The following is a 22,480-nucleotide window of genomic DNA, read 5'->3' on the forward strand; positions in this document are numbered from 1 at the left end:
GGAATCCCAGCCAAAATGAAATGACCTTTACCGGGCAGATTTAAAGTCCCCCTGTGGTGCAAATCAAGCTTTTAATGTTGTTTATATGTCTATGTGGTGTTTTTAATATGCTGTGAGACAAATCATGTGCAAATTCATAAGTCAACTCCATTGCTGATATTTTCTCCTTAAAACTGCAGTGAACCAACGGTCTCAAAAAAGCGGTTTGAAATCGCTGTTTTTTTCTGACGTCACAATCTACCTTGTAAGCAATCACGTCACCGTGTGATAGTCAACAAGTGGATCTCTGAGCTGGGGCACGTTCAAGTTCAAAACGGTGCGCAACGTTTTGCTACGGTTTCCGGGTTGAACGTCATGTTTCCTGGAAACGGCGTGCACCGGTGTGCAACGGGGTTTGAGATACGTTTTCTCTTGTTTGGTGTGTGTGTGTGTCAGAACTCCAGTCCAATCAGCAGCAACATGTAGCCTATATAAAGCACGCGGTATTAATCCATTTAATCCCACCGGTCACAATAGTGACCGTAAAAAAATGTTTCATTTCTAAGGCTATAAAAATGTTACTGAATGATCTATCAATGCATTTCCAGCAGTTCACGAGTTCACATGTTAATGAAATCTGATGTAATATTATAATGCGTATTTGGCTTGCTGTCCGGGGGGAGGGCTCCGAGCTCGGAATTCGGCCCGACCCCAGAGTACTCCCCCCTATGAATGTATAGATCATACTGATCATATGAGCAGACCCATCTGAATGTGAGGTGATGGGGTGGTGGCGGGATGCTGATAAATTTGTCATGAGACAGGAGGTAAGGGAAGGCTTTATTTATACTGGCTTCTTCTTGTGCTGATTGGATGATTACCTGAACATGCTCCTCCCGAACTTTGTTACATAAAACTTCATAAATTTAAATAATAAAGGGTCTCAATGAAATATGTGCAGTGTCGCATGTTTACTGTAAATTGCCACATGACCAGAGCTGTTTACTTCCTGTTTGCGCCAAGAGAAGAGGATGACAGCAAGAAAGCTCCCAAAGAAAAGGGTGGTAAAGAATGTTAACATAAAGATAGGACATAGATTTTTGGTACACATCATGTTTAAGGTGTCTAGTATTGATATATGCATTTGCAATCACTCAACTTTGTTTAATGTGGTCATAGAACTCACAAACATGTCAACGGCAACAATAGGCTTTATGCCCAGCTCCACCACTTCCTGAAGTTCAGCCAGCTCCTTTGTTTCCTGTCTGCCATTATTGGACAAACTGATTAATCCAGGTGTGCCTGACCTCAGTAACAATAATCAGACACACCTGGATTAATCAGTTTGTCCAATAATGGCAGACAGGAAACAAAGGAGCTGGCTGAAGTTCAGGAAGTAGTGGAGCTGGGCATAAAGCCTATTGTGACCGGTGGGATAACCCATTGTATCTACATACTAATACACATAGGCTAACTGTTCTACCTTACTTTCTACCTAATTTTACACACAGACACACACACACACGGTCACGTCTCTTCTGATGTCTGATCTCCACACACACAAACAGACACACAAAAACACACAAAAAAAAAACAAAAAAAAAAACACACACATACACAAAAACACACACAAACACACTGCACAGGTCAAATAGACCTATTCAATCTATACAATGGTTGATACACCACAGTATCCCACCGGTCACAAGACCGATCATAAAACACTTGATCACACACTTTTCCATGAAAATTTCTAAAAATTATGATTGATTGTTTCAAAGGCATACTAATGACACATGATTTGGATATTTTTGTGTCTGGGAAAAATTTGGGATTAAATGGGTTAAAGTGAACTTGCACAATGGGTTCAAGGAAAGTAATTTACAAATGTGTTCAATGCAGCTCGGTATATGCAACAACTGAGGATATTAGAAGACATGTTTGTCGTAAGTTTTATTGTAAAAATATAGGATATCAACATAATGATGTAGTTGTTTATATTTTTAGCTACATTGCAAGTGTATGACATTTGGTATAGAAATAAACAATGGTATAATTAAGTGCTTTTCCTAAAAATGAGAAAGAAAATACAGGGTATTAAAACAGTATGAACTACAAATAAAGTCAGTATGTGAGGCTAAATAGATGTGTTTTAGTCTGAATTAGGTAAGATGTGTGCTTCCATTTAAGTTTCAGCAATCCCTTCACTCGATTGGGATGTTCTCTTTTGTTCTGGGCGGCAAGTGCAGTAACTGTAACATCGGGCATATTTTGTAGTATTAAACACATATTTATACCGACTTTATCAGGCTCCGAAAATTCTTCACAAAGAACACAAAGAATGGCCTTCTCAGCTGCCATAGTTGCAACTCTTGCGTCATCAACAGTGTGTTCAACGCATCACCGTTTCTGTTTAAAAAACGTTGTGTAACGTTTTGCCCAGGGGGGAAGGAATTCGACCGGAAGTTGAAGTCGGCCGCGTGCCGCCATCTTGTAGCAGAACTTCACCTGCAGTTAGCATCCCATTGACTCCCATTCATTTTGGCGTCACTTTGACAGCGAATAACTTTACATCTGAGGCGTTTAAAGACTCCATTTGTCCATTATTTATTTCTAAAGAAACACGACAATGTATAAAATGCTCCATTACCTTGTAGCTTATGTTATGGCCCCGTAGAAGCAGTTTTTGTAAAAGTAGGCTAACGATTGCGTCATAACCACGCGACTCTCTGTCGCACAGTAGAGAGATTACCGTATGGACAGGAGGAGAAGCTCGCGGGCAATCGGGGGGACGTGGAGGCAAAATGACAATATAATTAATCAGAATACCTAGCAAAAGTTGCTCCTGCTCCAAGCTCATGGACAGCTCCTACTCACACTCTCCGTCTCTGCAAGATTCGTAAGGGAATGATTCCGATTTCTCTTGGCACAGCTACTAGAAGACAGACGGGATGCTCACGTGGTCCGTGTAACGCTTTGCACGGTTTGAGTCTGCGCGTCAGGAAAGGAAGTGCTAAGAAATCGCTAAAAATGGGCTTCACTTGTCTCAATTGAGTTCCAATGGGGTCGCTGTGTCCATTTCTTTTACTGTCTATGGTTTTGCCCTGGTGTGTGAGTGAGTGGAGGCGGGGCTAATTTGCATATTCAAAGACCAAGTATAGCTAGTAAATGAAGCAGGAGAGTTACATTCAAGCTAAATAAAGATTTTCTAAAGGAAAAACGTTTAAATAGTCATTTATAATGAATAGTCATTTAAATAACCTATGTCATTTTGGTGATCAAAGATGAGGTGTAAGGGATACGATTATTGATTAACTAAATCCTCCACACCCATGCTGTTGGAACGGCACTCTGTTTCTTGTAATACTGTAATTTCCCCCTCTCGAAATAATTACGTTTATTCACGCAATATATCCTACTTTATTCTCAAAATATTACGACTTTATTCTAGTAATTTTGACTTTATATTTAAAATATTACGACTTTAATCTCGTTTTGCAACGACTTTATTCTGGCTGAATTCATTCTTTTTTTTTACGTTGCGGTTCAGGGCTACCGTAGCCTACTTTTCAGTTGAGGTTTTACATTTTAAATTCAGTTTACTTACAGTAGGCTACTTTCAGGAAATGACTAACAACCACAGTTTTTCCCAGCAACTATAGTAGACATTTCCTCAAATGAGGTGCCTTTTTGCCAAAAATATTAAACATAAATGAATAAAATAAAAACTGTGATTTTCACAGTAAAGTGTTTTGGTTTTGTTTAAAGGACTGGCAAAAAAGTATTAACTATTAGTGAAAGCATAGTCCCCAGACCATTCATTGGTATGATATCCTTTAATTATGTTTATGCACATTACACTACATGGGCTAGTAACATCACTTAAAGGTACATGGCACTCATAATTATGTTTTTTTTTTATATATATATACATGAACATACAAACATACAGTACATTTTCACTTTCAAAGGATCTGACAGTTGTGGTGTCAACTGTAATTAAGTTATTTCAAAGCCAACTGTACAGACCACAAACAGCAAGGAATGTGCTAAAGGCTGATATTTATTTTAGAGTTAAAGTGCACTTTAACACCTAAGGTCTATTTTTACCACAGAAGGAGTCTTTCTAGTATCTATACCTTCCATCTTTATCCTACTGACCTTTATCCTATAAAGTTCAGTTTTATGAATGACCTTACCTGCTCTACTTAATAACTTTATTCCAAATGTTTGACTTTGAGATGTCCAAATCTTAAAATTAATGTTAAAACAACATATAAAAACTACACAATAAGCATACAAATAAATAATCTTGTGTACACTTTCATCATAAAGTATGTAAACCAGAGGAATGACTATGTGGGGAGTTAGATATTGTATGATACAATATCTGATACAAACAGGAAATGAGGTTATTTTCACAACATGTCCCATCTTGTCATTGTTCCTGACACCTCACAAAGAGGTGGAGTCCTGCGTGGGAAGTGTGAAATGACATTTCACCTTCTTCCTTTCACCCCTTGGGCAGGAGACAACATTTGTAAGCAAAATAAATAAAAGCAGCTAAATCCAGTTCCTAAGCAATGAATCTTTTGCTAAAATATGAGATGAATCCTGTCCTGAAGGCATAGCTTACCATCAACCATCTAGTGGTCATAGGTGCGTCACAGTAGAACCGAACGGAGAACATAAATTGTTTTCTAATCACATCGGCAGAAACACATAAGGAACAGCGTGTCCTGAAGCTCAAGCCACCATTGAGACCATAAATTACTCTTAGAACAGTATTTACTAAGTGAAAAAAAGTCAGTATTTGACTCTGTAGAGAAGCACACAGCCAGAATTTTTTGTAAGCATTTTAACATTAAAGGCGTGGAGAATTTGCCCACATAGTGACTTATAAATCATTTTGAATTGAAATAAAGTTGAAAATGGTTCACACTGAATCACAGAATGGCTCTCATTTACAAAGTGTTTCATGTCCCCTGCCCATTGAGTGCTTGTATACGAAATATTTTGGCTAATTTCAGTGACCAATAAGAGTGCAGTACTCTCAGTTCTCAGATCAGTTAACACATATTACCATATTTAAATCTATTCCACAGAATTTCCCCCAAAATGAGTGCAGAACATAAAAAAAAAAAAATATGTCTGTAGATTCTGTTTTCCTGATTCCACATTCCATAAGTGGCATAACTTGAATTGAAATGTTCCATTTCCCACCTTTAGATCAATCCAGACAACCTGGATCACAGAACTGTCGCACCTCTACTTGAAAATAACCTACTGAATGTCGCTTTATTTGCCGCCATATTGAAAATGGCATCAAACCGTGCTTCTTATTGAAGTCAGGGTTGGCACCATTGTTATTTATTTTTTATATTCATAGTTATTATTATGTGTTATTATTTTTGTATCATTGATATACTATTATAGTTCCTGTTAATATTTTGAATGAGATTTTATTTTTATTTTCTGTTTTAGTTTTTTTTTATTGAATTATTAATTCTTTCCAGTGGTTAATTTCAAGTAAGAGGTGGGAAAATTCAATGTCTTCTGGAATGCAACATAAAAATGAATCCTGTAATAAGGTCAATCCAGTCTTTTCTGATGAATCTGCTCACTGACTCCCATCAAGCACCAGTGGACCAATGCCGTCTCACATGTAAAGGCTTTTGCGTATAGCTGTTTGCATAGCTATCTGTTAGGTGTGTCATTTTGAAATGCTGGTGTCTCGTTTCAGGAACTTCTTGTTTTCAATTTCATTGAGGGAAAGGGAAACCGAACAGCACGATGGGTTCTCTCGTCTCCGCAGAATGCTGTCTTTGATAGACTCTTTTATGACCTACAAAACAAAACAGAGTCACGTAGAATGAAGACCAAAAACGAACTGCAAAAACTGCTTTAAAGGTGTTTGAATCAGAGTTTGAAGGAGTAGAACTGACCTCAATGTTGTTGAGCGTGTTGAACTCCATTAGGTCATGAAGCCTCTTGAAGGCCTGGTTGGAGTATTTGAAGTTGAAAGTAGAGAAGGGAGAGGCTGGATCGTCAAATATGTCGAAGTCGCCAAACTCTATATCCTTGTCTGAATCTCTAGGAACTCCTTCATGAAAACAGAAAAGAGAACAATTAAATCTGACCTTTTCTACACAGAAGTTCACATGATCTATAATACAAATTCTAATTAGTGAAATAGTATTGAAAAACAGTAATATTGTGAAATATTATTACAAATTAAAAGAACTGAAACTAAAACTGAAATACAAACTAAAATGAACACCCCGGCCCACAAAAATTACTATAACTTTAATTAAAATTAAATAAAAAATAAATAAAAAAAAGAATATTTTTTATAAAAACACAGATACATTTTTTTAGGATACTTTTATGAATAGAAAGTTCAAAAGAACCGCAAATATTTGAAATATAAATCTTTTGGAACATTATAAATGTCTTTACTGTTCCTTTTGACCAATTTAATGCATCCTTGCTGAATTAAGGTATTAATTTTCTTCTTTCAAAAAAAAAAAAAAAAGTACCGGTCCCAAGCTTTTAAACGGTTTTAGTCGAGTTTATGTGCACTGAGTGACAAATACTATATTGACACAACTTTCTACTGTGTTTTTCTTGTTGACCTCAAACAAAAACAAACAGCACAATGTGCAGCACAATTTGCAAACATTATGAATAATAAGTGGACCAGATTGGTCAATCAGAGTGAATTGAACATTGGAGCCACAGAGTCTGGAACATAGACTGAATCAGTCAGAAAACTCACTACTTGAATCAGCTGGAATGACTCACTCACTAACTCAGCCACAGTTTATTACAGGTCATGTCTGACTTGAAATGAGATGAGAACTGTTTCTGTTATTTAGGCGTAAAAATCATTAAAAACATAAATTCGTAAAGGTAGTGAAACAAACTTGACTACTTGACTACTTATTTACTGACTGGTTGTTAAAATGCATGTGTGATATTATAATGACATGCTCTCACCTGGGGCTTTAAAGTTCCGGAAGTTGATGTTGGCCAAGACGAAATGAATGACGGTGGGGCAGTTCTTTTCTCCCTTATTGGGTTTGAACACATAGCACTCTTTCAGACCCTCTCGGTCAAATACTTTCGAATCGATCTTGGGGAATGGCAGCTTATTCATACGGGCCCATTTTTCAGCCAGCAGTAATTCCTAACACAGACAAACAAGGACACAATTAGATGACATTCACGCTTTGAAAAAACAGCTCAGAGAAACATACACTACCGTTCAAAAGTCAGTAAGATTTTTTGTTTTTGTTTTAAATTGATACTTATTCCCCTGGTTTCACAGACTAGTTTTAAGACTAGTCCTAGACTAAAATGTAAGTCTGAGCTGTTTCCACTGAAATAAACTTGCACTGACTGATCTTAAAAATATATCAGTGCCTTTTTAGTTTTAAGATGCACATCGGTAATGTTTTTTTCTAAGCATGTTTATAAAAATGACTTAAATGTCCTAATTGATCTATGGTCTAATCCTGGCTTAGTCTAAGCCCTGTCTGTGAAACCGGGCCATAATGTCTTTAAAATCAAATAAATGCTGTTCTTTTAAAATTTCTATTATTATATTCACTGGATAGTCTCTGGATAGTATTTTTCTATATTAAAAATGTTTTAGTAAAAATATATGTTCACTACCACTTAAAAGTTTGGGGTCAGTAAGATTTTTTACAAAGAAATTATTACTTTTATTCAACAAGCATTCATTTAATTGATCGAAAGTGGCAAAAAAAATGACATATTTCTATTTCAAATAAATGCTGTTCTTTTAAACTTTCAATTCTTCATCCAACAATAATAATAATACATTTTGGTAACACTTTATTTTACAGTGTCCGTTACATATGTTACATGTATTTACCACAGTAATAACAGTAAATTATGCATAATTACATGCAACTAACCCTCAACCAAATCCTAATCCTACTCTAACCCAATAGTAGGTACAGTACATGTTGTTAATTAATATTACTTAAAAATATAATTACACTGTAACAATGACACGTTAAAATATACTGTAACCAAAATTTTTCTTACTCACCAAATCTGAATATTAGAATGATTTCTGAAGGATCATGCGACTGAAGACTGGACTATTGATCAAATAAATGCCGCCTTGTTGAGCGTAACATTTAAAAAAAATCTTACCGACCCCAAACTTTTGAACGGTAGTGTATATGAAAGGCAGAAACTGTTAAACCAATGAAAGTAGAATTTCTCTGTCTGCTTCTTATATATCTGCATTGTGTGACATTTCCTAGTTTATACAAACTTGTCTGATGTAAATCCACATTTGAATACATTCATATTATTCCTCATATGTACGTCATGCACAAGCCTCGGGCAGACACTCACTTTAAATGGCGGGCTGGAGTCACTGGGCCTGGCTGAGAAGTCAAAGGAAATGATTAGGTCAACTCCTCTCTGAGGTCGCAGAATGAGAGGGTAGGGAAGGTTAAAGGTCAACCCGCTGTCCACCACATGGATTTTTTTACTCTTCACATCTAGAGGCTCATAGATTCTCTCAAACTCATCAGGATCTGCAGGAAATATTTATTTGAATGTTACTGTTGTGGTATGTGGCAATGACCTGTAAAGTTGTTTGAGGCTAAAGAATATTCTATGTTGAAAGGTTTGCAACAGTCATCATTTTTTCAGCATTACTGTACACATTCTCATAAGAGCTTATCTTTTTCTCACACCCAACTGCAAACAGGAAGTGGACTGTTGCTGAGCCACAGACACATGCAGTGCTATTATTATCATCAGTAATTATCAGATGAGACGCTGCCTTCACTGATCAGCGAGCTTAACAGAATGACACATGAACATTGTCGAACGATCTCGTTCTGACAAGCACGTGCCAAAGACGCTTCCTTTGTGAAATATTAAGGCATTTCTGTATATTTGACCCGTGGGAAAAAAGTTCATCTGCAGTGGGTGTGTTGGTATTTCTTAGATGTGAGGTTTTGAGCTGACTGTCTTCCTCCCACTCAGGCACCAAATAATATTTGAAAGCCCATCATCAAGTCTTGTGGCACCTGACCAGATTTCAGCCTATTGTTCCACCTACAGTCCGTCACACCCATTTCTTTTAAATGCATACTTCACAAGACCAGGTTAAGTAGAGTCAGACATTAAGACAAAACACTGAGTAAAATTCTGGACCAAAACGTTGAAGGTTTAAATCTTGCGAAGGGTGATCCTTGAGTTTTTACTATTGTTACTGTTCATTGTGGTTTTTGTTGTTGTTTTTTAAATCAAGATAAAATATATGAACTTCTATTGAAAACTTGTTTTAACAAAAGTAAAAAAAAAAAAAAAATCTTTTCTTTCTTTTCAGTTTCTCTTTATCTAAGTACATCTAATATTTCAAAAGATATAGTTTCCAGATTTTCCAGATAATATTTAATACCTTTTCTTCACTTAATATAATGATAATATACAAAACCAATTATTTAACAACATCAAACAAATATCTTTATAATATCACGGTTATAATTCATACAGTATAATGAGGTTTGTATATATGAAAATAAGCGGCTTTTCTTTTTGTAATAGTCTTTCTGTTTTAGGAAGGGGGTCCTCGCAAAGGGATCATCATATTTGGGTGTTCTTGGCAGATAAATGACTAATTAGTACCTGTAACAGCATCAACCTCCTCATCCACAGAGGTCTGGCTCATGAGGTTGCTGAAGGGAGAGAAGGGCAGGGAAGAGTTCAGGTTGAGTCCCAGCATGAAATTGTGCACCTTGCCGGCACGGCCCTCACGTGTGTTGAACAGGGTGCTGTCCCCCATAATGGAGGTCAACATGCGCTGAACCCAGCTAGCCTGAGCATGACGCTGCCGCTCATCTTCTGCCTCTGTGCACTCCGTGCCTCCTGGAAGAAAGAGAGACAAACAATGATTTTGACCTACTATGCCAATATTTTCACTAAACCAAAAACAAAGAAATATTTGTGTAACATTTTATATGCATCAGAAAGATATATATAGCTTTATATACCTGTATACATTTATTTTTTATCTCTACAAATGTATTCGTTTTTTAAGGGCAATAACAGCTGGAAATTATGCAACTATGATATGAAAGTAACGAATACATACACACACTTTTACTGGAAAATGATTGTATGATTGCATATGGTGCAAAACATTAAACAGTAAGATAAAGTTACCTTAATAATAAATAAATAAATACCGTAGTTAAAAAATAAAATAAAAATAAATGAACAATAAGGAAAAATGTTAGACTGTTAGATAATGTTACCTTGGTAACTATAAAAATAAATAAATAAAATGTTAAACTGTTAGTTAATGTTACCTAGGTAACACAATAAATAAATAAATAAATAGACAACATTTTAGACTTAATGTTACCTTGATAACAATAGATAGATAGATAGATATAGATAGATAGATAATGTTTAGCATATCAAACAAAACCAAATGTTTAAGGCATAAAAACATGATGAACATGATGAATAAACATGGGATGTAATGATGCAACACTAAGGGCCCTATTTTAACAATCTAAGTGCATGGTCTACAGCGCACGGCGCAAGTGCACTTAGGGCATGTCCGAATCCACTTTTGCTAGTTTAACAAAGGGAAAAATGATTGGCGCGCCCAGCGCATGATCTAAAAGGGTTATCCCCATTCTCTTAATGAGTAATTTGTGTGTTTTGGGCGTAATGTGCAAAAAAACAATTAGTGTAATTTCCCATTCCCTTTAAAAGCCAGTTGCGCTCACACCATGGCAGATTCGCTGTTTACATGACGGAGTTTGCAAGCGGAAAGACTGAACACTTCTCCAGAGAGCAAAGGATCTGCTCGTGCGCGAGGTAAAAGTGCGCAAGCAGACCATCTACGGGACAAGCCGGATTCCACCATATCTTTATGTACACAATAATAATCTTTTACATTGTAATCCTTTTATTTTTAATATTTGGCATGTTTGTGTGCTGCTGTGCGTCCCTGTGTGTGTAATAAGCAGAGTGTGCGCGCGTTGTGGACCCGCATATAGGCGCACATTACTAACGCGCTCTTTAAATAACACATTTTTTTTGGCGCCATTGACTTTAGATCTGGTTTCAGTTGGTCAATGGCGCAGTCTATTTCTGTTGCCTCAAAATTGCAACGCACCAACAATGCGCCTCAACACACCTCGTTTTCAGACCAGCACGCCCATGGGCGCACAAATGGGTGCAAATGCATTTGCTATTTAAACAATGTGACGCATGACGTGAAAATGATAACTGCGTCGGGCTGAAACTAGCAAAAAACACTTGCGTCGCGCCTGGCGCTGCATTGCTCCTATTGTATGATAGGGCCCTAAATGACTGTCCTGTCAACTGGCCAGCGGGGAGTTATTGCGGTGCCTTGAATTGAACTAAGCACGTATGTGAGAGAAAAAAGTAAAAGAAAGTGAAAGAGCTCTTTCTTACCTCTTTGAGTTTCCTCATCATTATCTGCTGAATCATCACCCACAATATGCTCTGGCTTAATTTGCTCTGAAAAACAGAAGACACAAACAGTGAAGATTGTAGACAACTATAGTCCACACAGCCTCTTTCTTTTCTCTGTTCTGAGTTGCAACCTATGGGTGAACCTCACAAAAAGGCATTTAAATTTTGCATAGATGTATAAGGTTTTTGTTTTGCATAGTGATCCCCTGATTCTTAATAGCCAGCTATATACAAAAAAGACAAATGACACATTTGTATACTAGTTGTTAATCTAAGGGTACGTTTACATGACAACGATATGCTTAAAACAGATAATTTTGTCAAAACTATCTCCATTCACACGGATCCCCGAAAAACGAATAAAAAACCCTGTATTCTGCTGCCAGGCCATTAGATGGCGATGAAACACTATAGACTGAACACGTAATACGCATGTGCATGATGTCATCGTCTCCAGAGATTCGCGTTTTTGTTGTTTACACGGAGACCGTTTTCTACAAACTTGCACTTTAAAACCCGTTTTCAAAACATTGCATTTTCAGGCACCCAAATGCCGTTGTCGTGTAAACGAACGACCAAACGCATAAAAAGTTTACATTTTTAGTTGAAACTGGTGTCGTGTAAACAGCCATGGTAGTGCATGACACATGATAGTGTTTGTTGTGCTGAATTACTATCTTGATTACAGTTATGAGAATGTGGCAGAAAATCTGTAACAGTCCTGAAGTCTTAACATTTTATTTTATCAAAGTTCAAAACCTAATTGTATTTATGCAAAGTGCAACATAAACATGAACATGCCGAACAAACTCATCTGTTAGTGTTATGTTGCTGTACTTCAACTTTGAATATTTGCAGGAGGTTTGACTGAGGTCACACAGCAATAGCGAGTAGATCAGTGTGTTAATCTTATCTTTCCACACCAACACCATGCACTCATGAGTGTCAACTGTACGTTTGCACTAGAAGAACTAGTAATGGCACATTTTAGTATGTCACAAGGATACAAACTCGTCTCGATGATATGATATCAACCTAAATAGTCCTACATCTGTGTTCTCTTGAAAAATGGTGCAATTTGTCCCTTTCATGAAGTTCTTTGGCTTTGATAGCTAGAAGAGTAAGAGCAACAATCTTACTCACCCAGCTCCTCCTCCATTGTGCTACTGCTGGTTGTCTCCTTCACCCCCAGAACCCGGTTAAAGAGGATGGAGAAAGCACTCCCCCATACACCTGCAGCACACACACTTATATCAAACACTTTCCATACTACAGCAAACAATACCTGGAACTGGTAAACAGGATTATGATGGATTATATATTCTGATGAATAGCTCTATTCAAACTCAAAAGGGTGCAAGATGCTTGTGCAAGATTAGTAATCTTGATTCAACATAAGATACATTTATATAAAGAGTTGCTCATACTAGTAAGAATAAAGCATGAAAAACATGATTATATCTCTACATCAATTTTTTAGCCTTTCGATGACATATATTTCAGTGCTCGCTTTGAATAGATGTTTTTTTTTAATCAGAGGAACCATCATTTCAACTAAACTAAACTGTTGCTAAGTAATTCAAAATCTTTATGTGATAACTAAAATCTTTCAAAAACTTAATCTTGTAAATGATTAAATGGCATTCATCTTTGTGTTAATTTCGTGAAAAACATGAAATCTGAGAGCTTTCTGTCCCTCCGTCGACAGCTACGCAACTGACACTTTGGCGCTAAAAAAAGTGATCTTAAAACGAATCCATATGAATTTGAATGTGAATTTTCCGAAGATTAACAAAAGTCTTACGAGTTTGGAATGACAGGAGGGTGAGTCATTTATGAAAGAAGCTTAATTTATTGGTAAACTAACACTTTAATTCACAGGAATATTCATTATATCTGATGGAAAGTATGAGTAATTGTAAAGTACATGAGTGACTGTACTGTTGTCACTATATGGGTATTGAGGTGGTCTGAGTAAACCGTTCTGTTGAAACTCTGAGCAATCCGAGTCTTACCCATGAGGAAATGTAAGGGGTTTTCCTCATATTGTTTCACAACACAGCCCATGAAGAACTTGCTCCCAAACAGCCCTGGAGACATGAAGGTGCCATATTTGGCCATGCCAATTTCATACGGGGTGAACTCTACCCAGTCTGATTGAAATAGGAAAAAATATTAAGTGAAAATGGCATGCAAAGACATTGTAAAATATTACATTGCACTACTAAAATAATCCTATATGACTCAAGTCCACTCAAATGCAAAGAGTAATGTACAGTAAGTGACTCGCTTGACAAAAACTAACTTACAATTACTTCCACTTCCACCATAACCTGCTTAGTCACATGCTCTGAACCCATTCAACAGAAAGCAACCTACCCACACAGTGACTAGTACACTAGTCTCTAAAAATAGTGTCTACACTTGTCAAGTCAAGTCTTGCGAGAGGAGCTGTGTAAATTCAGACTGACTTCACAGTGGGTCAATCATTAGGCCCCATAACAAATATTTGCATGTTTTCCACAGTATTAAGCAAATATAAACAAATCGATAGTGTTCTGCTTCCATGGAGGCTAGGAGAAGGTGTCATACAAATTTTTACTATTTTAAGTATTGACAGTCTTTTCTCATTCCATTTTGACAATAATTATACATTCACACAGCAATAAATAACGGACAATGCAATACAATGTACCATTCTAATGTTATTATTTACTGGTATTTGTAGCCCATTTAATGTGAACTGTCTTCTTACCAGCAAACATGAGCTCAGAGACGTCAGGTTTGACGTGCAGACAGGTGAAGAGAGGCATCGGGCTCTGACCTTCATTAATTTTTCCCTGCAAGGCGCTCAGTTTAGTGTCCATTCTCTGTGCAAAACACACAAAAACACACAAAGTAAGCGTAATGATCAAAGTTTTTTCTTTAATTGTTCACAGCATCTGTCGAGGTTGAGGGAAGTCAAACATTTTAATTAACAATGCTTTTTACATAGTGTTTTCTAAAAGGTTGGTACCAAGAGTGTAATCAAGGGTTTCTGCAGGTTTTATGAAGGTAATTTTTTAATACCTTTTTAAGACCAAGTAAAGAAAATGTAAGGAATTAATTGAAGACAAAACAATACGTCTATATGTTCTCTAAATGTAAATGTCTAGGAAGAAACATCAGAGTTTGAAAATACATACATATCCATAACTTTTTTATTCATTTTACAAACCAAAAGTAGCTTGAATTGCTCTGCTCCCAACCACTAGAATATGGAAATAACTTTTACAGTACCTTCTGATTGCACTGCAAAATGTGATAAACTTCCCCAATATTCTTGTCTTGTTTTCAAGTGCAATTGTCGAAAGATTCTTAAATCAAGATACATTTACTTGAGATGCAAAATGACATGAAATATAAAGTCTTGTTTTCTGTGAAATTGATCAAAATGAAGCGAGTTTATGACTGAAACAAGGACAAATGTCTGCCAATGGGCTTAATTCAAAGGGAAGTTTTCATAACTCATTGACTACAGTTTAATCAAGTAAATCAAAGATGTTTAGATATTTGTATTGGAAAACAGGACAACAAATACTGAGGAAGATATTCATTTTTGCAGTGCATGCAACTTTTAATGGCATGACTTATTTAAGACTTTCTACTCTGATTTAAGACAGTTTTTAAGGCCTTAATTTGTACAAGGGATAATAACAGGGTTCGGACAAGGTATATAAAGTGCTTGAATTAGATTTTTTGACATTTAAGTCCTCGAAAACCCTGGAAAACTTTATGAAAAGTGCTTGAATTATTGAAAGACATATGAAGTTAGCGTTTAATTTTATTGATAAAACAATCTTTTCATGGAAAATTAACGCGACAGCCCACCTGATATGGAAATAGAGCCATTTCACATGGCTATGAGCATGATATTGCTTATATAAATATCCAAATACATGATTCAACTTTCATTCTTCAGGTCAATCATATATATTCATGGGCTGAATAAAAGTATCAATTTCTTTCTTTCTTCAATTAAAAAAACACCTTTCTGATCCCAAACTTTTGAACGGTAGTGGACAGTAGTGCCTTCTGTTATTGAGAAGTATCTTCCTGATTTACAGGGACCAAAAGAGAAGGGTCCATTTGCATTTGGATGCATAATAGAGAGACAACTAACAAAGGAGTCTTTGTACTTCACCAGTGTATAAATAGAGTACAGTGCAGCACAGTTCATGCTGCTCTTGATGTCCTACTGCAGTAAGAACATTCAATAACCCAGTTTGTATTCTTGCACACGGTATCTCACCCCAGGAACGAGAGTCTCTCCTATCAACATCCCGAAGATGTCAGTGAAGGTGACAGGCTGTCCGGCCGATTTCTTCTTCCACAGTGCTTTGACGTACCGGTTGATATTTTGGGGTAGGAGCAGTTTGAGTGGGTTATTGCTGACCCTGGTCATCAGCTCCTTATTAATATCCCCTGGGCCTATAGCAGGAAACTCAGGGTGCGAGTACAGCATGGACATATACCTGTGGAAATAAAGCCAAGATTTGTTGAAGTGTTCGGAATGGTTTCAAATGCTTGTAAGCAAGTCTAAATATCTGAATATTCGTCTTTTACTGACCACGTTGATCCAGAAAGTCCTGCCATGTATGTTGCACAGTCAAGCACCCCAGATTCATACAGAGCCTTCATCACACCAGAGAAGCCCACCATCGCACGGAAACCCCCTCCAGAGCCCACTATGGCGATAGTGGGAACCTGAGCACACATAAAACACAGGATCTCTAACACTAGCCACACAATATTTTTATGTATAGCATGGTTCATAAGAAAGTTTGTGTGGTTTTTTACTTTACCTCTCTTGGTGAGGCTGGAAGGAAGCGTGGGTTTTCCATTTTTAGAAGCTTCTTGATGCTGAGCATAACTCTGTCCCTGCGCTTCTTCATGAAAAGCTTCTCCTGATCACACAGTGCCATGCTGAAGCGCAAGTCTGTGGACGAACTGTAAAAAAAATTATTCACTTTCAGTCCCTCATTCATTCTTATTTGATAAACCAACAAAACAAAATCAATATGAACCACCACAAAGGGACCACAAAAGGAAACTGAAATGTGAAATGTCTTCATACATACCACACTTCTAAGAACAAGTCGAGGAACACTTTGGTCGTCTAGCAAGAATCAGAGAATACAAGTAAACAACACGACACTTAAAATTAGTAACCATGATGCTCAAGTTAAAGGTGCTCTAAGCGATGTCACACGTTTTTTAGGCCAAAACATTTTTTGTCACATACAGCAAACATCTCCTCACCATCCGCTAGCTGCCTGACCCCTGAACACACTGTAATTAAAAAAACGGTATCTGTAGACAGCCCAGGCTCCACAAACGGCAAGAAAAACAAACTGGGCTAACCCGCACCACGAAACATAACAAACTGCTCCAGCCAATAACCGACAAGAAGGATTTGGGGTGGGGTTTGGGGGGGTCAGTGCGCGGATGAGGAGGAGGGAGGGTCTAGCTAGCCTCCGTTTTGTTTGACAATACTTTAAACGTCAACAAGAAGTGACGTCACCCAACATCACTTAAAGCACCTTTAATGTATGATTTTAATTCACAACAGGCTCAAGGTGTAAACCAAAATTAGCTTTTACCTTGCCGATAGAGAGGGCCACTTGCTCTGTATGCCCCACTTTGAGCTTTGAGAGGGAATATTTAGCTGTGCCCAGAGTTTCATCCATTACATAATTAGCATCCATCAGTGTCATCTAAAAAACAGCATTCAAACAGTATAACATACAGTAGTGCTGATGTATTTTCTAATACTTTTAAACTGCAATACAACACCTTTATGGATTCTGCATAAACCATTTACAGTACTGTACATGCCAACAACAGCATAGGCACACTTTTAAAGCAAAACATTTCACAAAAATAACTTTGTTACGTTTTAAACTATAAAAAACAACAACTGACATGTAAATGTAACAAACTCGTATCGAACCGTGACCACAAAACCGAGGTACGTACCGAACTTCTGTGAACCGCTACACCCCTAATGTGTATATATATATAGGAATTGTCTGGGTTTGCTATATGTTTTAGTATTGATCTAGTTTTCAGTTTTTAGTTTAGGCTGCATTTACACTTGGCATTAACATGCGATCACCGTGATCCAATCAAGCAGATTGGATCATAAGCCAATCAGGACACGGTGCATTTACACCTGTCCACATCAAGTGGCCTCTGTATCTGGATAACAGATCGGATCTTTTACAAATCTCGTAAAATGAGGAGGATGAAAAGGCTGCAAGTAGGCTACTAATAATGTGGAAACGGTACAGAGAAACGTATGCGTCCGAGAACGTTGCCAGCTGTGGTGGGAAAAATGCGTGTTCTTTACAGAAAATGAATGGTTCTGCAACTTTTGGGTGCGAACTGCGAAGGCAGACATTTCAGTATATTTGCGATGTAGCTTACATGTACTTCGCACTCGACTGTATCGCAAAACCACACAGCTCTCAGTTCCGGAGAGAGGAGGGGGAATAATGACAGTGGGCAGGGTTTTGTGTGACGTCCACCTGTGAATGCAGACACGATGGCTGTATTGCGTTTACATTACACTGAGATCCAATCACAATGTGTCCTCGATTTCCTCCGAACCTGGACACTTGTCTTTTCAATGTGTATGTGGACAACATCCGGATTCAGGTTGCATGTCAATGCCAAGTGTAAACGCAGCCATAGTTTCACCCAGCACCGCATTGTAAAGAGTTTGTGTTCCCACCCTGCCTCCCCTCTGCCTGTTTCTAGTCAGGCAAGTGAGATGTCAGCCTGTTCCGCTTCGACCAAGAGCGTCAGTCCTGAAATTTATGTCTGTCCTGTATCATCCAAGAAAAGTTTTTGTGAACCCCTTCCTGCACTGTCTCCTCACAGCCCTTTATCTCCTCCTACCCCTGCTCCACCCATCTGCTTAGATTCGCCTTGGGCTTCGTGTTTGCCACTCCAGCCCTGGATTGTCAACCCACTAGATCCGCCTAGAAGCTCCAGGCCCGTAACTCCACCTCGGCCTGTCGAGCAGTCAGCTCCGCCTTGGCTCCTCGCCACCTTGGCTCCACCTGGGACCGTTGACTCCCTATGACTCCACTCGGCTTCCTTGTCCCTCCAGCTCTGCCTTGATCAGTCGTAACTCTTCCTGTTCCATGGAGTTCCAGGACTTCAGCTGCGCTTCGTCCCTCCACCCCTTCGGCTCTTCCTTCCTTCCAGCTTCGCCTTGGTCCTCAGTCGCTCTGCCTTCGTCTCAGTTCTCTGACACCCTGGCTCCACCTCGGTTGCTCGTCGCTGTGGCTCCGCCCTCCCCTCCAGGACTTCTGTGTCACCCGGTCCCTTCTGTTCGTCGTCTTCGCCTAGGTCTCCAAAGCCAGCAGCTACATCTCGGTCAGTCGTCCCCTGGTTCCAGCTGCTAAGCCTCTGCCATGACTCGTCCCTCCCTTGACTCCGCCGTGGGCCTGCGTCCTGGCCTTCCTACTGGGTATTCCACCCTGGCTCCTTCCACCTTCGTTTCCGCCCTGGCCCTTCCTGTAACTGTGTTCCTGCCCAACAACAACATCCTAAGCCCCCTCCTGTCCTCCTCTGATGGACTTTGGTTTTGACATTGTTTATTGTTATAAGACACACCCTATGCTCGGTATGCTCTACACGGAAATCTGATCTCACCATCATTGAGTCAATCTGTGATTACATGAAGAAACGGAAAAAGCTGAGACAGACTAAATCCAGAAGAACCATGGCAACATATCAAAGACACTTGAAGAAACCTTCCTCCAAAGCTACAGTGCTGTGAAAAGTTTTAGGCACTTGAGTAAAAATGCTGTAAAGTGAGGATGCTTTTAAAAATAATGTCATACATACACTCACCTAAAGGATTATTAGGAACACCATACTAATAATGTGTTTGACCCCCTTTCGCCTTCAGAACTGTCTTAATTCTACGTGGCATTGATTCAACAAGGTGCTGAAAGTATTCTTTAGAAATGTTGGCCCATATTGATAGGATAGCATCTTGCAGTTGATGGAGATTTGTGGGATGCACATCCAGGGCATGAAGCTCCCGTTCCACCACATCCCAAAGATGCTCTATTGGGTTGAGATCTGGTGACTGTGGGGGCCATTTTAGTACAGTGAACTCATTGTCATGTTCAAGAAACCAATTTGAAATGATTCGAGCTTTGTGACATGGTGCATTATCCTGCTGGAAGTAGCCATCAGAGGATGGGTACATGGTGGTCATAAAGGGATGGACATGGTCAGAAACAATGCTCAGGTAGGCCGTGACATTTAAACGATGCCCAATTGGCACTAAGGGGCCTAAAGTGTGCCAAGAAAACATCCCCCACACCATTACACCACCACCACCAGCCTGCACAGTGGTAACAAGGCATGATGGATCCATGTTCTCATTCTGTTTACGCCAAATTCTGACTCTACCATCTGAATGTCTCAACGGAAATCGAGACTCATCAGACCAGGCAACATTTTTCCAGTCTTCAACTGTCCAATTTTGGTGAGCTCGTGCAAATTGTAGCCTCTTTTTCCTATTTGTAGTGGAGATGAGTGGTACCCGGTGGGGTCTTCTGCTGTTGTAGCCCATCCGCCTCAAGGTTGTGCGTGTTGTGGCTTCACAAATGCTTTGCTGCATACCTCGGTTGTAACGAGTGGTTATTTCAGTCAAAGTTGCTCTTCTATCAGCTGGAATCAGTCGGCCCATTCTCCTCTGACCTCTAGCATCAACAAGGCATTTTTGCCCACAGGACTGCCGCGTACTGGATGTTTTTCCCTTTTCACAAAATCCCAGTAACTGAGCAGATTGTGAAATACTCAGACCGGCCCGTCTGGCACCAACAACCATGCCACGCTCAAAATTGCTTAAATCACCTTTCTTTCCCATTCTGACATTCAGTTTGGAGTTCAGGAGATTGTCTTGACCAGGACCACACCCCTAAATGCATTGAAGCAACTGCCATGTGATTGGTTGATTAAATAATTGCATTAATGAGAAATTGAACAGGTGTTCCTAATAATCCTTTAGGTGAGCGTATATTTTATTTATTAATTAACTTCTATTAACTAAATCAAATCAATATTTGGTGTGAGCATCCTTTGCGTTTAAAACAGCTTTTGTCGTAGGTAAACTTAGGTAAGCATATTTTTTCAGGTAGCTTTGCATGTAGGTTTATTTCAAGCGTCTTAGAGACGTTGCCACAGTTTTTCTGGATTTAGTCTGTTTAGTCTGGATTTAGTTTGTTAATTACCAGATGCCATTACAATTAATGGCAAAAATTTATGTTTGGAAATGTAAAATGATATTTCCTGCAGACACACTACAGCAAAAGATATACATTACTGGCTTAAAAACTTTTTTTTGTGGAGAAAATGCTAACGTGCCTAAGACTTTTGCACAGTACTGTAAACACATAAAGTAATTTAGAGTATGAATATTTCACCTCCAAAACATTGGGTACATTGGGATCCAATACAAAGTCAAAAGTTTCGTTCCACTTCGGGTTAATGTCATTATTTATGTGGCGTGTTCGTTTCCTTGACTCTGGTGTGGTTGGAATTGACAGTTCCACGTAAGGGTCCGGGGTGTCCACTGTGAACAAACACACAATCACTCAAGTATGAATGCTCATTTGTGGGTTTCTTCAAAGAAGAAAAGAAGACTGCACAAATATATACTCACATAAATCACCAAATGCTCCTTTAGTCACATTTTCAGCTCTCACCACAATCACTTTCAATCTATGAGAATACTGATGCTCAACCTGCACATTTGAAAGATCCACAATGGCAGGGATTTAGAGTGGCAAAGGCATCTATGTAGGCTATAAAGGAAGCTCATTTAACTACTGAAGTAGGAAATGGACAACAGGTTATTCCCAAACCGAATTATGGCTAAGCATAAAATACAGTATGTCTCTAAATTCATAATTTCAGCATGTTGTCACATGCAAATTAATCCAACCACTGCAGCTTTGTAGTTTTCCATTTCTAACTTTCTAAGAGTCTCAAATGTTAAAGCACATTGATAAAAAAACACACAAAAATTATGACATACATAAATGTGGTACCACTTTAAAATAAGGTTCATTAGTTAACATTAGTTAATGTATTAACTAACATGTACTAACAATGGGCAATACATTTGTTACAGTATTTATTCATATTTGTTAAAGTTAGTTAATAAAAATCCAGCTGTTCATTGTTTGTTCATGTTGCATTAACTAATGTTAACAAATACATCCTTTGATTTTGATAATGTATTAATAAATGTTAATGTATAAATGTTGAAATTAATATTAACTTAGATTAATTAATGCTGTAGAAGTAGGCCTATTGTTAACTAGGTAGTTAATAATGTTAACTAATTAACCTTATTGTAAAGTGTTACCATAAGTGACTATAATAAACACTGACGCCTCTGTTATGCATTCATGTTAATTAAACAAGCTCTAGGCTACTTTCTAAAAAAGCTAAACGTTTCTCATTGACATGATACTTTAAACATAAAGAGTAACTTACTATGATGTACTGATAGGGGTCTATGGATGACATTCTGACAGCAATTTGGAGCTCAAGAAGGCACTTTATTTCAAGACAGTCCGGAAAACAACTGTCAAATTAGACTATAAAAAGAGGGAGAGAAAAAAAAACGCAAAGAGGTTGAAACATGATACTTGTCGAATAACAGAGTTTAACGTCTTGAGACCCAAGTTCGCTCTCAGTTCAGAGGAAAGTATGATAGAAACTGTTGAAGCAGGATTTTGTTGCATAAGTCATTTACACGCGTGGATAGTCAACGTTTTACGACTTTACAGAGAAATTAAACATGCAAGAACTTACCATAACTGGTGGTACAGTGATGTTGGACCCTCTCTGACAAGAAATTCAATCCAGGAAGCCAGGAGGAATGTTCAATACTGGGCGGACTAAAGATGTGTCATGA

The 22,480-nt window shown here is 38.2% G+C and overlaps 1 protein-coding gene across 1 annotated transcript; it reads right to left on the minus strand.

Moving 5' to 3' along the window:
* Window positions 1-5,475: 5,475 nt before the first annotated feature.
* Window positions 5,476-22,467, minus strand: pla2g4aa (phospholipase A2, group IVAa (cytosolic, calcium-dependent)). Its single transcript, XM_084412194.1, has 18 exons — window positions 22,378-22,467; window positions 22,057-22,160; window positions 21,218-21,299; window positions 20,979-21,127; window positions 17,130-17,243; window positions 16,608-16,645; window positions 16,332-16,476; window positions 16,097-16,233; window positions 15,779-16,001; window positions 14,243-14,357; window positions 13,503-13,640; window positions 12,631-12,720; window positions 11,467-11,532; window positions 9,661-9,900; window positions 8,374-8,558; window positions 6,979-7,168; window positions 5,925-6,082; window positions 5,476-5,824 (listed from the first exon to the last, which is right to left on the minus strand). The coding sequence occupies exons 2-18, from the start codon at window positions 22,087-22,089 to the stop codon at window positions 5,693-5,695; spliced, it is 2,235 nt and encodes a 744-aa protein (XP_084268320.1). The 5' UTR covers window positions 22,090-22,160; window positions 22,378-22,467; the 3' UTR covers window positions 5,476-5,692.
* Window positions 22,468-22,480: the final 13 nt, after the last annotated feature.

This window comes from Rutilus rutilus (assembly GCF_951802725.1).
Source record: "Rutilus rutilus genome assembly, chromosome: 6".
Lineage (NCBI taxonomy): Eukaryota > Metazoa > Chordata > Actinopteri > Cypriniformes > Leuciscidae > Rutilus > Rutilus rutilus.

Coding starts and splice junctions, on each gene's coding strand:
- pla2g4aa (XM_084412194.1), bottom strand. CDS start 22,089: ATGTCATCCATAGACCCCTATCAGTACATCATA. Junction 16,646..17,129: donor TGGCCCTCTCTATCGGCAAG/GTAAAAGCTAAT, acceptor GATTCTTGCTAG/ACGACCAAAGTGTTCCTCGA. Junction 5,825..5,924: donor ACACGCTCAACAACATTGAG/GTCAGTTCTACT, acceptor TTTGTTTTGTAG/GTCATAAAAGAGTCTATCAA.